At 36.2% G+C, this 17,839-nt stretch overlaps 1 protein-coding gene and 1 long non-coding RNA gene across 9 annotated transcripts in view; one reads left to right on the forward strand and one right to left on the reverse strand.

Moving 5' to 3' along the window:
* The window catches only part of svopa (SV2 related protein a), a 28,546-nt gene extending 11,046 nt beyond the window's left edge, over nucleotides 1-17,500 (forward strand). Inside the window, exons 2-17 of one of the 8 annotated variants that reach the window (XM_047818644.1) lie at nucleotides 3,895-4,055; nucleotides 5,176-5,261; nucleotides 5,388-5,481; nucleotides 7,261-7,359; nucleotides 8,705-8,776; nucleotides 10,253-10,377; nucleotides 11,576-11,639; nucleotides 12,484-12,609; nucleotides 12,692-12,820; nucleotides 13,079-13,152; nucleotides 13,353-13,429; nucleotides 13,555-13,659; nucleotides 13,945-14,056; nucleotides 14,809-14,890; nucleotides 15,994-16,083; nucleotides 16,382-17,500. In XM_047818644.1, coding sequence (XP_047674600.1) covers nucleotides 4,014-4,055; nucleotides 5,176-5,261; nucleotides 5,388-5,481; nucleotides 7,261-7,359; nucleotides 8,705-8,776; nucleotides 10,253-10,377; nucleotides 11,576-11,639; nucleotides 12,484-12,609; nucleotides 12,692-12,820; nucleotides 13,079-13,152; nucleotides 13,353-13,429; nucleotides 13,555-13,659; nucleotides 13,945-14,056; nucleotides 14,809-14,890; nucleotides 15,994-16,083; nucleotides 16,382-16,603 — 1,599 coding nt within the window. In that variant the 5' untranslated portion in view covers nucleotides 3,895-4,013 and the 3' untranslated portion in view covers nucleotides 16,604-17,500. Of the gene's footprint in view, nucleotides 1-3,894; nucleotides 4,056-4,657; nucleotides 4,842-4,969; nucleotides 4,991-5,175; nucleotides 5,262-5,387; nucleotides 5,482-7,260; nucleotides 7,360-8,704; nucleotides 8,777-10,252; nucleotides 10,378-11,575; nucleotides 11,640-12,483; nucleotides 12,610-12,691; nucleotides 12,821-13,078; nucleotides 13,153-13,352; nucleotides 13,430-13,554; nucleotides 13,660-13,944; nucleotides 14,057-14,808; nucleotides 14,891-15,993; nucleotides 16,084-16,381 lie in introns of those variants that run through there. The other 7 variants (XM_047818645.1, XM_047818646.1, XM_047818643.1 and 4 more) reach the window with 7 other exon arrangements.
* LOC125145516 lies at nucleotides 6,217-6,837 on the reverse strand. The gene is made up of 2 exons (XR_007143926.1): nucleotides 6,591-6,837; nucleotides 6,217-6,506 (listed from the first exon to the last, which is right to left on the reverse strand). It is a non-coding gene; the product is annotated as an uncharacterized LOC125145516 (long non-coding RNA).
* Nucleotides 17,501-17,839: the final 339 nt, after the last annotated feature.

The raw sequence follows: 17,839 nt of genomic DNA on the forward strand, positions 1-17,839 counted from the left end.
GCCTGTCTCTGCATCTGCCCTTTATGTGCACGTGATAAGACTGAGAGGTGTGATTACAGTAATTAGGATCACCAGCAGTTCTCAGTACGCTCGCTTTGTTTAACAGCTCTCAGATCAGTGCTCAGCATTTGCCTCACACTTCACAGTGCAGAGTTACAGTAAATAAAACCCAGGCTGTCTTTCTCAATCTCAGACAAAAAGCTTCATAAACATGTACTGTATGTCTTTCCTCCTGCTGATTCATGGTTAGAACAGAACCAATCATAGATCTTTCTTTCTATAACACTTTTCTCTGCATTTCTTTCCCTCCTCTATCTGTGCCTCCTTTATTCTGTATATCTCTCTAAAAATGAATCAGTATTCTGGTTTTATTGTTTTAGTGAAGTTTTTGATTAGGAGGGTTTAAATTGTTGCAAAAAAAAAGGATTGTATCAGGATTGTATGGTTAAGTATTCCCAAGGAGGTTGCCTCCCTGCACTTTTGAAAATGTTGATTTAAAAGGATTATGGCTGATGTTAGTTATGCTGTGCTTGAAGGAAAAAGGCAAAACTGTGCAAGTTTAAACTCACAGAGCCAGCATAGTGGAGAGAATATTTTTTTTGGAAAATGGACTTTGAGTAAAAACAGGTTCCACTGAGTTCTGTTGTAAAGTTGTTTGTCACTGCAATAAGATTGAGTCAATTGAATAGTATACTTAGCATTTTGCTGAAATACGTTTGCCTTACACCTCCACCTTCGATTCCTGCCTCCGCCTTATGTGTGTGGAGTTTGCATTTTCTTCCCGTGCCTCGGGGGTTTCCTCTGGGTACTCCGGTTTCCTCCCCCAGTCCAAAGACATGCATGGTAGGTTGATTGGCATCCTTGCAAAATTGTCCGTAGTGTGTGATTGCGTGAGTGAATGAGAGTGTGTGTGCCCTGTGATGGGTTGGCACTCCATCCAGGGTGTTTCCTGCCTTGATGCCCGATGAAGCCTGAGATAGGCACAGGCTCCCCGTGACCCGAGAAGTTCGGATAAGCAGTAGAAAATGAATGAATGAATTACTGTTGCATGGAGTTGATTACATTTTTGGCTCCTGTTAGTCAGTGAGCTGGTGTAAATCATGACTTGCATAGAGAGCTCCTGTTTTAAAGCTTACTTGGCACAACTGTGCATTTTTGATAGAGACTCCACTGACAAATTGCACATATATGCTGTGAAACAGTGCTCTGGCAAGTAGTCAACAAACTCAGGGCAAAAGCTGGATAATTTCTAAAGATAAGTGCCACTGTTGTCAAAAGTGCAGGTACTGGAGAGTGAATATTTGATATGTGTAGGAAGAAACAAGACAATGTCAAGCATCTTGAAATATGTGAACATCCCAGTGCAAACACATGGGGAGGTGCACTAAATGAGGTGGTAGAGTAGGCATTACAGCTGCTACAATGTGCCTCCTAGTCCCCAGTCTATCTTTCCCATCTCGGTTATTGAAATAAAATTGTCTATTGTGAGAACCTATATTCAGTCAATCACACAATTTGTTATTTGTTAACAGTTGCTATTAAATCACACACAAATTAGACAAGAACGATATCTTGGTAAATGATCAAAGATAGCAGTCACAGTGGACTTTCTATTCTCTATTCATGCTATCACATTATCTCATTATCCATTGCCTTATGTCATTAAAATCTCTGATGATAGTCCTGATGTATGCTCTCCAATGCTGCAGAGATCTGGCGCTGGATGGACCAGGTTCTGTCTGGATTATTCTGGTATCTGGAATAAAGGTGGCCCTTAAGCATTGGTGTCATATTTGGCCCAACAAATTCACAGTCCAATATACGTGTTTTTCCAAAAATATTCAAGATTTTTAAGTCCCATGCCCATGCATGTGCCGCAATGTTTTATGTTGTGTCAAGTTGTTCTCTAATTCTGTTCTGTTCTCTTTCTTCTCTGACGGCCTGTTATTTTCACTCTATGAAAATCTTGCTTTTTCACCTCTTGCTATTATCTTGGTTCCTGTTTGTCTATTTTATTTTCTGTCCACCTCTCTCCCTCTATTTCTCACTTCATCATTTTATTTTCTATCTCTTCTCTACAATTTTTCTTTTCTTTGGCTGTCTACCTCTCCTTCTTCAAACATCTCTTCCCCTCTGACTTGCTACTTTATTGCACTTCCTCCCCCTCATTCTCTCCCAGTAAAATACTGTTTGTATTAGCAATGAGCAGTGTACTACACACTACAAGCTAGATATCTCATCAATGCAAATACAGTACTGTAGAAAATTGTGTGCTGAAGTAGAGCATTAGAAGTAGAGAAACTTGTCTTAATGAGCAGTTTGGGGTTGTGGCTATCAGTTGGCAACGTGGAAGTATTTTTCCCATTATGTGTGAGGTATTATTGAAGAATGTTGTACTCTAATTGTTTAGAAAGTGTTGATAATTTTACTATAACAACACCTCTGGCAATAGTTGCAAGACAAACCACAGGATTGTATTATTTGATAATTCTAATCATGATTTTTTTTATTATAATCTAATTCACTGTAACTTGTATGGATAATGTTCTTAAAGATAAACAAAAATTAATTATTAACATGGTGAAGTTTTCTGTAAGGAGTCATTTATATAGCATTTATGGACAGAGTCCCTGTGTCCTGCATTTAGAGTTAATGCTTTTCGGTGGTACCATAAACAATTTGTATTGGGCCACATCATACAACATGGTACTGTTTAATATAATGGCACAAACCATGTGTGGTTCTTTACTTGTTATATCTTTGGCAGTTTGCTCTTGATATAAATTTTTATCTTTTTAGACACCACAATATTAATTACCACATCTATGCAGATTATTTGCAATTATATTTTTCTTTGGACAAGCGTGCTGCATGGGACAGCTTCAACATTCAATGCTTAAATGAGTTGAAGGTATGGTTTGCGAGTAATTCTGCAATTAAATGAGAAAAAAACTGAGGTTATATTTGTGAGTGAGGATTTTGCTCCCAGCATAAATGGTTATGTTAGGAACACGGGTGTCATTTTTGACACAGAACTTTGCTTTGACCGACAAGTAAATGCTGTCATGAAATCATTCTTTTATCAGTTAAGGAAGTTGTCCAAGCTGAAATCTATTCTTTCCAGAAAAGATTTAGAATCTGTTGTTCGTGCTTTAATTTCTACGAGATTGGACTATTGTAGTGCCCTGTACCTGGGTTTGAATGCATCTCTCATAGCTTGCCTTCTGTATATTCAAAATGCTGCTGCAACCTGAAGGCTTTTAACTGGCACTAAGAAGAGAGATCACATAGCACCTGTGTTAATTTCTTTACACTGGCTTCCACTGTTATATAGGATAGAATATAAGGTCCTGATCATCGTGTATAAGGCCTTACATCAACAGGCTCCCGACTACATCAAAGCTATGTTGAGCCCATACAAAACTTCTTGGTCTTTGAGAGCAAATGAACATATGTTGTTGTCTGTTCCGTGAACACAGTTGAGGAGGAGTGGAGATTGTGCATTTACCGTGGCAGCTCCTGTGTTATGGAATGGGCTACCATTGTCTTTGAAATCATCTCCCTCTATGGGTAGTTTTAAAGGACAATTGAAGACTTTCTTTTTTTCTCTTTTTTGTACTTTTATTTTATTGTTAGTTTGATGTGTTTTATGATTATATATTTTATGACTATTTTATTATATTTTATATAATGATTTTTACCATGTAAAGCAATTTGATCCATTGTTATGGTGTCGAAAGTGCTATACAAATAAATTTTGATTGATTGATTGATTGAAATTAACAGGTTTTTAAAGTTAGAACACAGTTTGATCAGACAGGATGCAGGATGTCGGTTATATGTTAAAAGTTATAAATAAACAGTTATATGTTTGTCTCTTAATCTCTCCTGCAGTGTGGTGAAGTTTCGGCGTACTGGCGATAGCACATATTCAGAATATGAGTGTGGAACGAGGGATCAGATGGTACAGGTCGAAAGCATAAACACTGATACAGGATCTGTGGCTCTGTCTGATGGAGCTCCAGTACCACAAGAGTTTGCCAACCCTACTGATGGTACACCTCTTCTATTATATATTAAAGAACACAAATTAAACCCAATTTCTGTGTTCATAATTATGTATTTCTCATAAGATTTCTATAGAAACCTATTTCTAATTTTTCTGTTTTTTTGTACTAATTTTATACTTGAAATAGTCGTTCCAAGCACACAATACAAAACTGCCCCACCAGTCACATAGTACAATATGCTCACAGCTCAATATGCAAATGTTGTAGAAAATATTTGTACATCTGACACAAAGTCTATTCAGTCTTTATGATTACACCATAAGTTCTTAAGTACAACTCTACAATATTTAAGTGAGATTATGATTAAGTGAGATTATTATGCATGGGTGATACTTGGTCTTTGGTAAGTGTTCATTTGTAGGTTATCCATATAGAACCATCTACAGCAGCATAAACTGTCACAGTACAGGATCAGCATTATCACTAGGACTAATATCAAGAGTAACAGATAAGGGAGACAAGGGAACATGATTAAGAACTGCCTTGCTTCACACATTCAAGTCCTCCCAAAAAGAAACAAAGGTGTAAAGAAGTGGTTAGAAGCAAACAAGACACAGGTGAGTCAAACACCCCACAGGTGCTAATAACAATCAGGGGACCTCAGCAAATCAGAGCCATAGGAGCAAATGACAAAAACAAACTCAATAAGAAGGTTCTGTTGATCTTAAATATAGTCACTGAAGTTGCTGACAAAGATTGTTATTTATAACGATAGTTTAAATAGAAAGAAGACTGATAATCTCTCAGATGTAAATATGTGCTCATCCAAATGTAATCAGCTAGTTAATATTAATAATTTAAGATAAGTCTGGTTTCTGAAGTTTTATACTAAAGCTACAAGGCTAAAGTTTAAAGTGTATGTAGATAAAAGTATTCTGTGGGTTGATGTCAGATTATCAAGCTTAGAGTCTGAACACGAGGTTTGACATGAGTGTTTTTGAAGATAAGGACAAGTGTTTTAATCAAACAATATGAATTACACAGTGTAAATTGTCCATTATCACCTTAAATATCAAAAGATCAAAGGCAATATAAACATTTCCACAGACAATTGTTTCATTCTTCTGGATGTAGGCTCACTGATTATCTCTCCATCTGGCTGTAGATACCTTCATGGTGGAAGATGCTGTGGAGGCCATCGGCTTTGGTCAATTTCAATGGAAGCTTTCTGTCCTCACAGGCCTTTCCTGGGTAAGGTTGCCTTTCTTGACCTTTTTTATGAGTCCTGTAAATTCTGAGAGTGTTTAAAACAAAAACCCTGCACAGAATCTCATTAAATATATTTGGAATGAAATATCTATTTTTTTTTTTTTTTAGCAATTACAAGCTGGTGCTGTTCTTGGTTAAGTTAGTGGTTGCATGCTGTGCTGATGGGGACAAACAATTACAAGCAAAAAAGGATACTAACCAGGTTTCACCGTTTGAGCCTAAAACAGCATTTAAAATTATGTTTAATGTCAAATGAATACGAAATTGAAATGTAATGAAAACTTTGTATGGAACCCTGAGTCCAACAGTGCAGCTACATGCCACAGTTAATGATCTACTAGCATACTGCCATGAACAGCAGTAAGAATCTTGTGGGGAAAAAAATTTAAAAAGTGAAAAGAAACCGACATAAAAGTCTATACTGAGAATTTATAATAAAACACCTTTTTATAATAATTATAAGCATTTGATACCACTTTTTCTATATGTTAAATGTTAATATGCAAGTTGTTCATGGTGGATTTTTTTCTTTCAATGTTTGCAGTTTGTGGTATTATAGCAGACTGTTGACCAACTGGTTCTGTACAGTGGTTGCAGTTTAAAATGTATATTTTATTGCTAAAAACACAAATCAGAGTAGTATTTGCAAAAGCCATACCTCGTTTCAGCTAATGTTACGTTTTAACCATACAACCCACTACAAAAGTGGCATTTTCTATTCTCCTATTTTTGTTAATGTTTTGGACTGCTATCGATATATTAATTCACTCCTCTAGTTTGACACTTATGTAAGGTCAAGGGTAAAAAAATAATATTGCAATAGTATCACTGTCACAGTGTAGTCATGATTTTGTTATTTGTCACTTCATTTAACACATTATACATAATCATGGTGGTGAGTGTTACTCCCCTCAAGTTGAATAAAAGGCTCAGGTCGTTCTTGGTTTTTAACAGACATTTATTTTGGACAAGTCTTCAAAATAACAAGTCTTTGTAGCCTTATGTTTCAATAATGCCAATAATGACAAAATGCCACAATGCCGAAATGCCGTCAGAACTATGGAAGGACATACAGTACATAACTTAAATAAAGTGCACATTCAACAAGTAAGAAAATGGCTGCTTCTAAATAAACAGTTACATACAAAAAAGGCAATTAACAAACACATACCTCATTGGCCTCTCTAACTCAAGAGGAATAAACTTGAGGGTTAACAGCTTCTTCTTCTTAAAACAAAGAACATCAAAATTAACTTCATAATACTTCTAAATGTAAAAGTACTTGCAACTCGTACAGACATTAGCGCATACCTCGTGCTTCTCTTCTACCTCATGCGCCCCCCGGAAGTGACAGCAACAATTAAATAATTCCCCAGTGAAACAAAATTATAAGTTCCCTTTCACCCTTCTATGGTTTTAACTAATAAATAAATCAACAATCAACAAAAAAAATACACTGCTGTTCCATTCTAACAATTTGAACATTTTATTTTATTATTATTATTAATTTATTATTATTATTTCATTTATTTTCCTAAAACTGTAAAGTGCATATATTACAAACTGAATATATATTATATATGAGAGTTGCCTCTAGTGGCAGCTACAGTGAGTGTTTTCTGGACCTCCAGTGAAGGTGGTAATGCAGGCATGCTGAGTGGTGGAACTGTAAATAGATCCATCTTTAGAATGTACAGCTTTAATAGAAACATTTGTATCCCAATTCCTTCATGTCATTAGGCAAAAAGCCAATTACAGTGCAGCAGCATATAGTCATGCAGATACCGTTCAACAGCTGTTAATATTCACATCAATCAGAATGAGAAATATTTCCTCAGGGATGTCAGTGACATGGTTGTCAGTGCCAGACGAGATGGTTTGCATATTTAGTAATCATGCTTATTATCTGTAATTTTTCACACACAGTATCTGCAAGTGTTTGTGTTGCGTGTTTTTTGTTGTTGTTTTTTTTTATCTGTAGATGGCAGATGCCATGGAGATGATGATACTCAGTATCTTGGCTCCTCAGCTACACTGTGAATGGAGGCTCCCCAACTGGGAGGTGGCTCTGCTAACTTCGGTGAAGTGGTGTTTTGTGCACTCATTTTCTATCTACAATAAATATTAAAAAGTCTACACATCCCTGTTGAAATGGCATGTTTTTGTGATGGGGTGGGGGTGTGGGGGTGGAGCTAAATCATGTCAGAACTTTTTCCACCTTTTAATGTGAAATTGCAAAATATATATTAAAGTAAAAAACAATGTGATTTTTATAAGGAAAAAAGATGTGCAACCAGGTTAGTGTACATTTTTCTTAAGTGTGCACAAACCTAAATCAATACTTAATTGAAATACCTTCAGATTTTATCACAGCATTCAATTTTTTGGGGGTAAATTTTGATCACTTTGGCATATCTTGACTGTTTTGCCATTCTTCCCTCAAAAGCATGTTAACTGTCATTGTTTGGGCATCTCCTGTGCATAGCCCTCTTCAGGTCACCACACAGATTTTCCATTTGATTTAGATCTGGCCTCTGGCTGGGCCATTCCAAAACCTTCATCTTGTGAAACTGAAATTTCTCTTCATCTTAAATGCTTTAAAAGAAGTTTTGTGCCAATGTTGACTGGTATCTTAAGCAATTCTTTATTGTTTTAAGCTAGGTCCAGCTGAAGAAAAGTAGCCTTGAAGCATGATGCTGCTAACTCCATGTTTCAGATTGGGGATGGTGTTCTTTTAATGATGTGCTGTTTTCATGTGCAAAAAGTTTAACTTTTGTTTCATCAGACCATAACACATTATTCCACATGGTTTGGGGAGATTGTTTATTTATTTATTTATTTATTTATTTATTTATTTATTTATTTATTCATTTATTCATTCTTCTCTTTTTGTGGTTTCATGTACAGCGAAACCAGTATTTTGCTGCAATTCTATTAATGTTCCTGTAGGCCTCTTGGCAGCATCCTGGTCTACTCATTAAGTTTAGAGGATGTCTTGTTCTAAGTATTGTGACACTTGTGCCATATTGCTGATTGTCTGTACATAGTATTGTACCTTTTTTTTTTTTTTTGGCACCAAGAAGATTGGTCAATTCTGAACACCTCCACATTCTTTATTTTTAAATGGTATGCACACTTAAGCAGCCAGGTTATTATATATATTTTTTTGTTTCCATTTTTTCCTGCTAAAATGTGTTTTTCACTGTAATATATGGGTTGCAATTTAACATAGTTGGAAAAGGAATCTTTTTTCTGACATTTTATAGCCTCTTCACCTTCTGTATTTCTTTTGTTTATATTTTCTTTCATTATTTCTCAATTTTTGCTACATTGCCTTTGTTTCTCTCCTAATCCCTTTAGTCTTTCTTTTTGTGTGTGTCAGTCTTTTTGTTCACTATTTTTATCTCTCTCTTTCTCTGGTGTAGGTGGTGTTCATTGGCATGATGATCAGCTCTTCATTATGGGGGAACATATCTGACAAGTATGGGAGAAAAACAGTGAGTAACAATTGACATTTTAAATGATCAGCATCAACTGGTCTTGGGTCAAAATTATATTGGATTGTTTTGTTTATTACTACTTGCCTTTTATTTATTTTATGCATTGTCCTAATTTAATATAGACCTGAAATCTGGAAGGACAGTTTCACAGCTGGTCACCACCTGCTTGGCAGCCTAGCTGTTATGTGGTCAAAGTAGTTTTGTTCTGATATGCTTTAAGTATAAAGTTTTTGTTATGCAATAAGTCATTTCATGAAACAAGGTGTCCCAAAAAAAAAAAAAAACAGGACACACAAATTGTATGAAAATCTACATCAAATTTTAAGAACACAAAAAGGCAGCTGTGTCTTTTCAAATAGATTGAAACAAAATTGTAGGTTAATTATGAAGCTTAACTCTCCACACTGTCTGCTTCAAAACAAACTAGCTTTTGTTTTCACCCTGCTCTTAAATTCTGGGTACTAGTGATTGGCAAATTAGAAAAATACCTTATAGGTGGAGAAAGTGTCTGAATCATTATACAGTGATGGAATTTCAAGCATTTTTCAGTGACTCAGACCATCCGACTCGGTTTGACAAAAAGGCCTTTTTAGAAAACAAACTGGACATTTTAGTGCCTTTAATAAGTACAGTTAATTATTGAAGCCTTTGTCATATACAGTATACATTTCAGTACCATGAAATCCTTTACGTCACATATCAAAGCTTTGGTGGTTCAGGTGAGAGTACAGGGTCAGCCATGATACAGCACCACTGGAGCAGGAAGGGCCTTGTGCAAGAGCGCAACAGTAGCAGTATGGCAGTGCTGGGGCTTGAACCCTGATCTTCTAATCAACAACCAGAGCCTTAACTGCTTGAGCCACCACTGCCCTAACATATGGACTTACTTGAGCTCATCTCTGTTTGTTTTATGTAGCTCTGTGCTGTCTTATGTACCCCTCTTTTGTTCTAGCACCATCATCCTGAAGACTTTTATATATCAAGTAAAAAAAAATGCTTAAATGTATATTTCATAACATGTATACATATATGTATACATGTTATGAAATATAGATTTAAGCATTTTTTTTACTTGATTTCACAAGCATTCACCTTTGTCGCTTTGAAATCCATAAATTGGTTCTGCTGCAACCATTTGTCGTCATTAGGTACAGTACATAATTAACTGAAGAGAGTTGACCTGGTTTGCAATTAGTGTCTCAATATACAGTAAATTCCCTTGTTCCTGAATTTGTTAGAGACCTTATGTATATGTACGATCACCATTATTAAGACCAAATGTGGAGGAGGTATTTGGTAATTACTTGGTTATCTGTATTGTCTTTGCTAGTTACAGTATGCGATGTATGTGAGTGTGCAATCTTGACTGACGTGAGTGTTTATCTGGATTGAGGAACAAGAGACCTGCAATAGATTCTAATTAAATACAATTTTAATAATTTATGCCTATGTATGTGTGTCTCTGTGTTTCAGGGTCTGAAGATGAGTGTTCTGTGGACTCTATTCTATGGAATCCTCAGTGCATTTGCCCCTATTTATGGCTGGATTTTGTTTCTCCGAGCTCTGGTTGGTTTCGGTATTGGAGGAGCTCCTCAGTCGTAAGTGTACATCACAGTCAGGACACCATATTTACAGGATTGTTGTAATGCAGTGGCTGGCTTTACAGTATGTATTTCAGAGAAAGCACATTCTAACCCTTAATTTAACCCATCTGGTTGATCTATGTGTGATAGGAGAAGTAGCTCATGATTGGCAAAATGACCAAATTTAAAGCAAAACTGTTTTCTGAAAAGCACTGTACATTCATCAGACCATTCTGCTTTACAGATGGGATCAAAAGTCTGAGCCTGCATTCAGAACATTTTTTTTTATTATAGTGGCTCTCGGAATTTATTAAACTTGTTTGACAAATATTCTTAATAATCTGAAAATCTGTTAACAGAAGCTCTGACTGTAGCTTCAGCTTTAAAGCAAGTCACAGGTTTATAGTACATGATATATATGCACGCACACACACACACACACACACACACACACACACACACACACGGGTGTTCAAATAGGGTGTTATTGGTATTGTAGTAAGTACTTTCACATGAAATTGTCTCTATTTTCTACTAGTATTTTACCACAGGAAATATTTTGTATTATGAACATTGTAAAAAGAAATGAGAGATTGATTTTTGAGCTGTTTATAGCTGTTATAACACAAAATATAAACCGGAACTTTGTTTGAATTCAACAATAAATTGAACTATAATTGTTTATGATATGTTCAATAATGTATAAAAAAATGGTAACAAATTGATCAGGTATAATTTTGGGATCAATCATTCATTATACCTGAAACTGAACTCTATCTGAATTTCCTTTTGAAACATAATTTGCTATTGTCTTTCAATATCTTAATAATACAATGTTATGTTTATTATGCATTTAGTGCTTCTGTGTTTATTACATTTGAACATACTTTTTCCCTCTGGTAGTAAATACTGAGTATTGGACATTTAAATAATCTTTTTATTTGTACTATTAAAAATTGACTATTATTAACTTAATTCCTAACATTAACATGTTTTTACTCTTTATTAATTTTTTTAAAATAAATATTTCAAACTGATTTAAAAAATTTCAAACACTTGTACTCTTTATAAAATTATACCTGTAATAAGGAGGACCTCTTTGTAGAAATGGAAATATTTGAAAACATTTTGATCTTATCTACAACAATTGGTACCTTTTGCAGTGCAGTTTGTTTACATGACGATTTATTTTTTTTCTTAATTTTTATTCCAGTGTGACACTGTATGCAGAGTTTCTGCCGATGCGCTCCAGAGCAACCTGCATTCTGCTCATTGAGGTCATTTTATATTGTCTTTATGCACAGTGGAAATAATTATTTGATCCCCTGCTGATTTATGGTCTAGAATTTTTATGCTAGTTTTATTTTAACTAAAAATAAAATAAAAACATTAAAAAGGGTTCTAAATTATATTTGATCAAGTAAAGTAAGTATTTTTCCCCCTACCAACCAACGAGAATTCTGACCCCCACAGACCGGCAAGGCACACAAAGAAAAGGCCAGTCTCAATTCATTATGTGTATAAAAGACACCCGTCACAGAATCAATCTCTTCTATTCAAACTTCTCTACTACCATGGGCAAGACCAATAATTTGAAAATGTAAGAAATACAAGGTAAGTCAGTCACCCTCACTCTGGAGCTCCAAGCAAGATCTCACCTAATGATTCTGAGGAGGTGAGGGATGAGCCCATAAGAGATGCTTGTTAATGATCTCAAGGGAGCTGGGACCACATTCACCAAGAAAACCATTGGTAACACCCATCACCATAGTGGATTGAGATAATGCAGTGCCCACAAGGCACATTTACAGGCCTGTCTGAAGTTTGTACAGGTCTGTCTGTGTATGTACCATAGAATCCTGGATAAGAACCTCCTGGCCTCAGCCAGAACACTGAAGATGGGTCTTCCCACATGACAAGGAAACAAAAGAGAATGTCCCATTCAAATTTATTAGCAAAAAAATCTTCTATGAAAACTATAATCTAGTGTTATAAATTAAAATGGTAAAACAGGTATACACCTAATACATAGCAATTATTATTTGATGTCTTAAATATTGATGGCTTAGGCTGGTGGATCTTTATTGTAGTTTTTACCTGTATGTGTGAATGTGTGTTTAGGTGTTCTGGGCTCTGGGCACAGTGTTTGAGGTGCTGCTGGCGATTTTGGTCATGCCGACATTGGGATGGCGTTGGCTACTTGCTCTGTCCACAATCCCACTCTTCATCTTTGCCATCCTCTGCTTTGTATGTTCTGCTGCAGACTCGTAAAAAAAACTACAGCAGATCTACAGCAGACACCTAATTTTGTGTGTGTGTGTGATCTTAGTGGCTGCCTGAGAGTGCTCGCTATGATGTTCTGTCTGGAAACCAGGAGAAAGCTCTGAACACGCTCAAACGCATCGCTAAAGAGAACAAAGTCCCCATGCCACTGGGCAAACTCATAGTGGCACGGCAGGTAGCAAAGAAAAGTGACTCTGTTCTATTCAGTTATTTTAATTTCTATAATTTATATTATACACTGATCTGTCATAATTACTACGCTTCCACCATGATCTACTAATTCTATACTGTTGTATTTTATTCTGAAATTTGGTTTAAAAGTGTGCTCCCATGAGAATATTTTCTTTTTTTTTTGTTTATGCCAGTTACTTATGTGTTCTTACCCTTTGAATGGCAGATGTTTTGTGAGCTTTTCTCTTTATCTCCTCATCAGGAGGAAAGAGGGAAGCTTAAAGATCTCTTCTTGCCTCATTTCCGTTGGACTACAGTTCTTCTCTGGTTCATTTGGTGTGAGACGCATTACACACATCGTAACACAACTGTAATTAGAGTACAGAAAGCTCACTGAATGACTTTTTGTTATTGTAAATTCCTGTTATTGACTGAAAATTGTACACACCACTGACTTAAAAGAAGTGTTTGGTTTGTAGATTTAAATATGTACAGTGGTTTTAATGTTACACAGCTTAAACTGTTCTTTGTTTCAGGTTCTCTAATGCATTCTCCTACTATGGCCTTGTGCTGCTGACCACAGAGCTTTTCCAGGAGGGTGGTGCCTGTGGACGTGAGTCCCGCTTTCATAAATGTTTATACACATTGTTGAGGATTGTTCTTCAGCTCTTAACAATCCAGATCAAGCAAAACAAAAGTTTTTAAATGTAGTTCTTTACCCCACCCCCCCACCCCTAGGGAATAACGGCAGTAAAACAGAGCCAAGCTGTAATTTGGAGTGCAAGTACCTAAACACAGATGATTACAAAGACCTGCTGTGGACAACGCTTTCAGAATTTCCAGGTAAATTTGGGAATCTGACACTGGAATTTATGATCCTGTAATCATTTCTTTCTGAAAGATTCTCATTATAGAGGAAATAATCCATTCCATTATTATATACAGTCAGTCTAATGGATTATACCATTTCACTCTGGAATTCACTATTCTTGTTGGTCAGATAAATATCAAGATTCAGATAAATTTTCTGTACCAGTATCTCAAGCGGTAAAAGCAAATCACATCCTTATAATACTGTCACGTGCACATAGCCCTGAAGGAGCTTCATTCCTAATTAACATCTTTCAGGTCTTCTGGTGACTCTGTGGGCGATCGATAGGCTGGGGAGGAGAAAGACCATGGCACTGTGTTTCTTTGTCTTTTCACTCTGCATCGTGCCACTCTATGCCTGTGTGGGCAGGTAGATAAGATTAATTTATTATTTATTTTTATCTTTCTGTTCTTCCTACTCAGTTGATCCTTATATTGTGAATAATAATTTTGAAGGTTTTGGCTGTATATCTTAATGTAAATGCTAACTGTGATTGTAGGATATAGGATTCTTTTTTTTAAAAGTTGAATGATGGTCAAAGTTTCTCAAACGCTATTTACAGTTAATGCATTCAAGGCATCAAGACGTGTCATGACTAGTGAAAGAGATGTGGCCTCTGTCTGAGGGTTTACATTTTTTTCCTAATTCAGTTTTAGCATTGTTACATAGCAGCTTTACTGAATGCAAGATGTAGATTTTAATAAAACTCTGAGATTATGATGAGAAGCTTGAGAGGAACCAGATTCCAAAGGAACCCCATCTTCAGGGTGACACCCAATAGTGGGATCATTGACCACTTATTCTCACATTCGTAAGGTTTGGACTGAAATGTTAGCAGTTAAGATTTTAGTTTTAGTGTAGAGTATGTAAATGGTTCTGCAATTTCTGGAGCTCGCTCCCAAGAATTTCACTCGCCGTGGTGATGTGACAATAAAGGTGACTTGACTTGACTTGAAATTAAGGTTACAATGTTTTTGGATTTCTAAAGCTGACCATTTTTAAATGATTTGAGGTTTTAATGTTTATTTTAATTACACATATATGTATAACTGTGCCAACAGCTCAAAGCAGTTCTGTAAGAGTTCCGCTTTGTATTCTGTGTGTGTGCACGCATGTTTCAGGACGTCTTTAACAGTGCTCATCTTTATTGCGAGGGCGTTTATTGCTGGAGGTTTCCAGGCAGCTTACGTTTACACACCTGAGGTACTTTGTTACATACATATTACACTCCTTCCTTTACCAAAATTCATTAACAATTGTGTAAATGGGCAGTACTTAAACCTCACAAATTCAGTTTGTTCCTTTTTGCTTCCTAAATCCTCTAAATCTATTTATTATACTCTATATGGCCAAAAGTATGTGGACAACTGACCATTTCTTGTTCTTGTTGAAAAGAATGTTCCAACAACGGTTCCCCATATTGCTGTTATAAGTCATAATTCTGTGAAGGTTGTTCACTAGATTTTGGAGCATGGCTGCAAGGAATTTTATAGGTTTGTATTTTGTGAGGGAAGGGTGAATTCTCAGCCAGGTCTCAATATCCAAGATATACAGTAAGTTGGTTGAACTGTTTACTGTTTGCTCTTTTTAGGGAAAATAATGACTGAGAAATTCTGCGTTACTGACATTTTGACAGCTGGTTTCTGATTTACAAACATTAAAATTACAAAATGCAATTAAGCACCTTAAAAAACTGCAGTTAAAAAACTGTCTTTCTACAATAGAATTGAAAATCACACTTACTGGGGCAGTGGTGGCTCAACTGGTTAAGGCTCTGGGTTGTTGATCAGAGGATTGGGGTTCAAGGCCCAGCACAGCCAAGCTGCCACTGCTGAGCCCTTGAGCAAGGCCCTCCAGGGGCATTGTATCATAGCTGCCCCTGCCCTCTGACCCCAACCTCCTCAGTTGGAGTATGTGAAGAAAAAAATTCCACTGTGCTGTAATCTATATGTAGCGATAATGAAGGCTTCTATCCCCCGTTCTATACTATTCTTACTGTAGCTCGCATGATTTAGAAATCATTAGACAGAGTAACTGTTACATCCATATTTTAGAGGCTCTTGTACAATTTGACCTCTAAAGAAACTTGGTGCAATAAATAAATCAATCAATCAGTAAAAAAACATTTAAAAACACGTTTTGTTAATCTTTATCCTTTTTTTTTTTTTTTTTTTTTTTCATGCAGCATTTTTTTGTTCCCAAATCTTCACACAGAGTTTGTATTTGGAAATATAAAATGCTATACATAGATACTGTAGTTTACTACTTATTACATAGTTCAAAGATTCTACTCTCTCTCCCCATAGGTATATCCGACAGCGACTCGGGCTCTAGGTCTGGGCACAAGTAGTGGCATGGCCCGTGTTGGGGCTCTCATCACACCCTTCGTGGCTCAGGTGCCCTAAAATGATCTCTTATTCTGGTGTCAATTGACAGATCCAAACTGTCTGAGGATGTATATCAATAATAGTTAGCGTAAAATGCAATTTTTTGAAATGTAAAAAAGTTATATGTAATAGTTAAATTTAATCTATTGAATTAATTTTAAAATGTGTGAAAATAATGCTTAAAAGGGCATTTAAAGAGCCCCATTCCTAAATCATGCAACACCATCTGTCCATCTTAAAATATGATAATCTACAAAACTGACTAATGAAAAACTGGCTGTGTTAAGAGACTGTGTGTGTTGTTCAGGTCATGTTGGAGTGGTCAGTGTATCTGACTCTGTCAGTATACTGTTGCTGCTGCCTCCTTGCCGCTGTGGCCTCGTGTGCTTTACCCATCGAGACGACTGGCCGAGGCCTCCAGGAGTCCAGCCACAGAGAGTGGGGTCAGGAAATGAAGGGCAGAGACTCCATCCCTCGGTCTAACTCCTCATCCACCTCCCAAACGATGAAAGACGAGGACAGAGGGTAGGACAGAATGAGGGAATAAAAGTGAGCTGCTGGAAAAAAAGGACAGATGAAGAAAATGGTTGATAGACAAAGGGTCAGTAAAAAGACTGAGAAAGGAAATGATAACAGGAAAAGTATATTAAAAAAATGGGGCAGAGAGACTGATAGAGGTGGCAAAAGAGAAGTTTTTTGTTTTTTTGAAAAAGTAAATGGGTTAAGCATCAAAGTCTGAATTATGAATCATATGATTCATGTAGTCACATAAGACTACTTGTTTCAGCGAGTCAGTGATTCAGTGGCAAAAATGCTTTTTGGATTTTATATTATCATATAGTGGATGTGTGAGTATCCCAGTTACTGAAAGCAGACACACTCACATCAGCTGCCTGATGACTGTAATCACACTAATCCACCTTTGTTAATTATCTCAGATGCTCTACTGTTCACTGTGGATAGGTTCACCATTCAGTGTCTACTTCATGCAGATATTAATAAAAAATGTTGGCCATTAGGATTAGCATGATGCTCATGAGGTTGTGCAAACAGACCTCTGCAACTTTTCTTTGCTGACCTTTTTAGCCTTTTTCATTTTAAAGAGTTAAATATCTCTTATGGGAGAATAAACCAAGAATTAAAGCAAAAATGAGATTTAGACCATTTTACACTTCCAAAATGTTTGGCAATTAGCAATGTTTGGTGTCTGTATATTGCTTCTAATTTTTTGCACTAGATTTATGTGGTTAATGCAGAAGGAATAGAAGCTTCTAGCATTTAGCACTGTGCAAAAACATTTTAAACTGCTTTTTCAGTCATGTAGCCGTAATGTAGCCTGTTAATATAAAGTAAATAAAGTAATCAGTGCCAAACAATACATCTGTGTATCAAATTATGCTATTAAAGGATGTACCAATAATCAACAGAGCAGTTTCAGGGAGGATTTTTTTCAAGGGTGAAACAATGACTTGGGTATGGAACGCTCATGTTAAACTCTGGCCTCAGAAGCCGTAATACACTCTTTTGCATAGAACTAGTCATCAAAATGGAACTCACTAACTCCAGGACCAGGTAGGATTGCTCAAATTTCCTTTGAACAGCAAATATTCACCGTTAAACAAAAATGACACCACTTTATTTAAAAAAAACAAAACAAAAAAACTGTTAACCAGCCATCTTGAAGCTCAGTCTCTTTCTTCCTCAACACAGCAGAATTGTACATTAGAAATGATGTCATTTGAATGAATTGAATCATTAAAAAATG

Source organism: Tachysurus fulvidraco, chromosome 9 (genome assembly GCF_022655615.1).
Source record: "Tachysurus fulvidraco isolate hzauxx_2018 chromosome 9, HZAU_PFXX_2.0, whole genome shotgun sequence".
Taxonomy (NCBI): domain Eukaryota; kingdom Metazoa; phylum Chordata; class Actinopteri; order Siluriformes; family Bagridae; genus Tachysurus; species Tachysurus fulvidraco.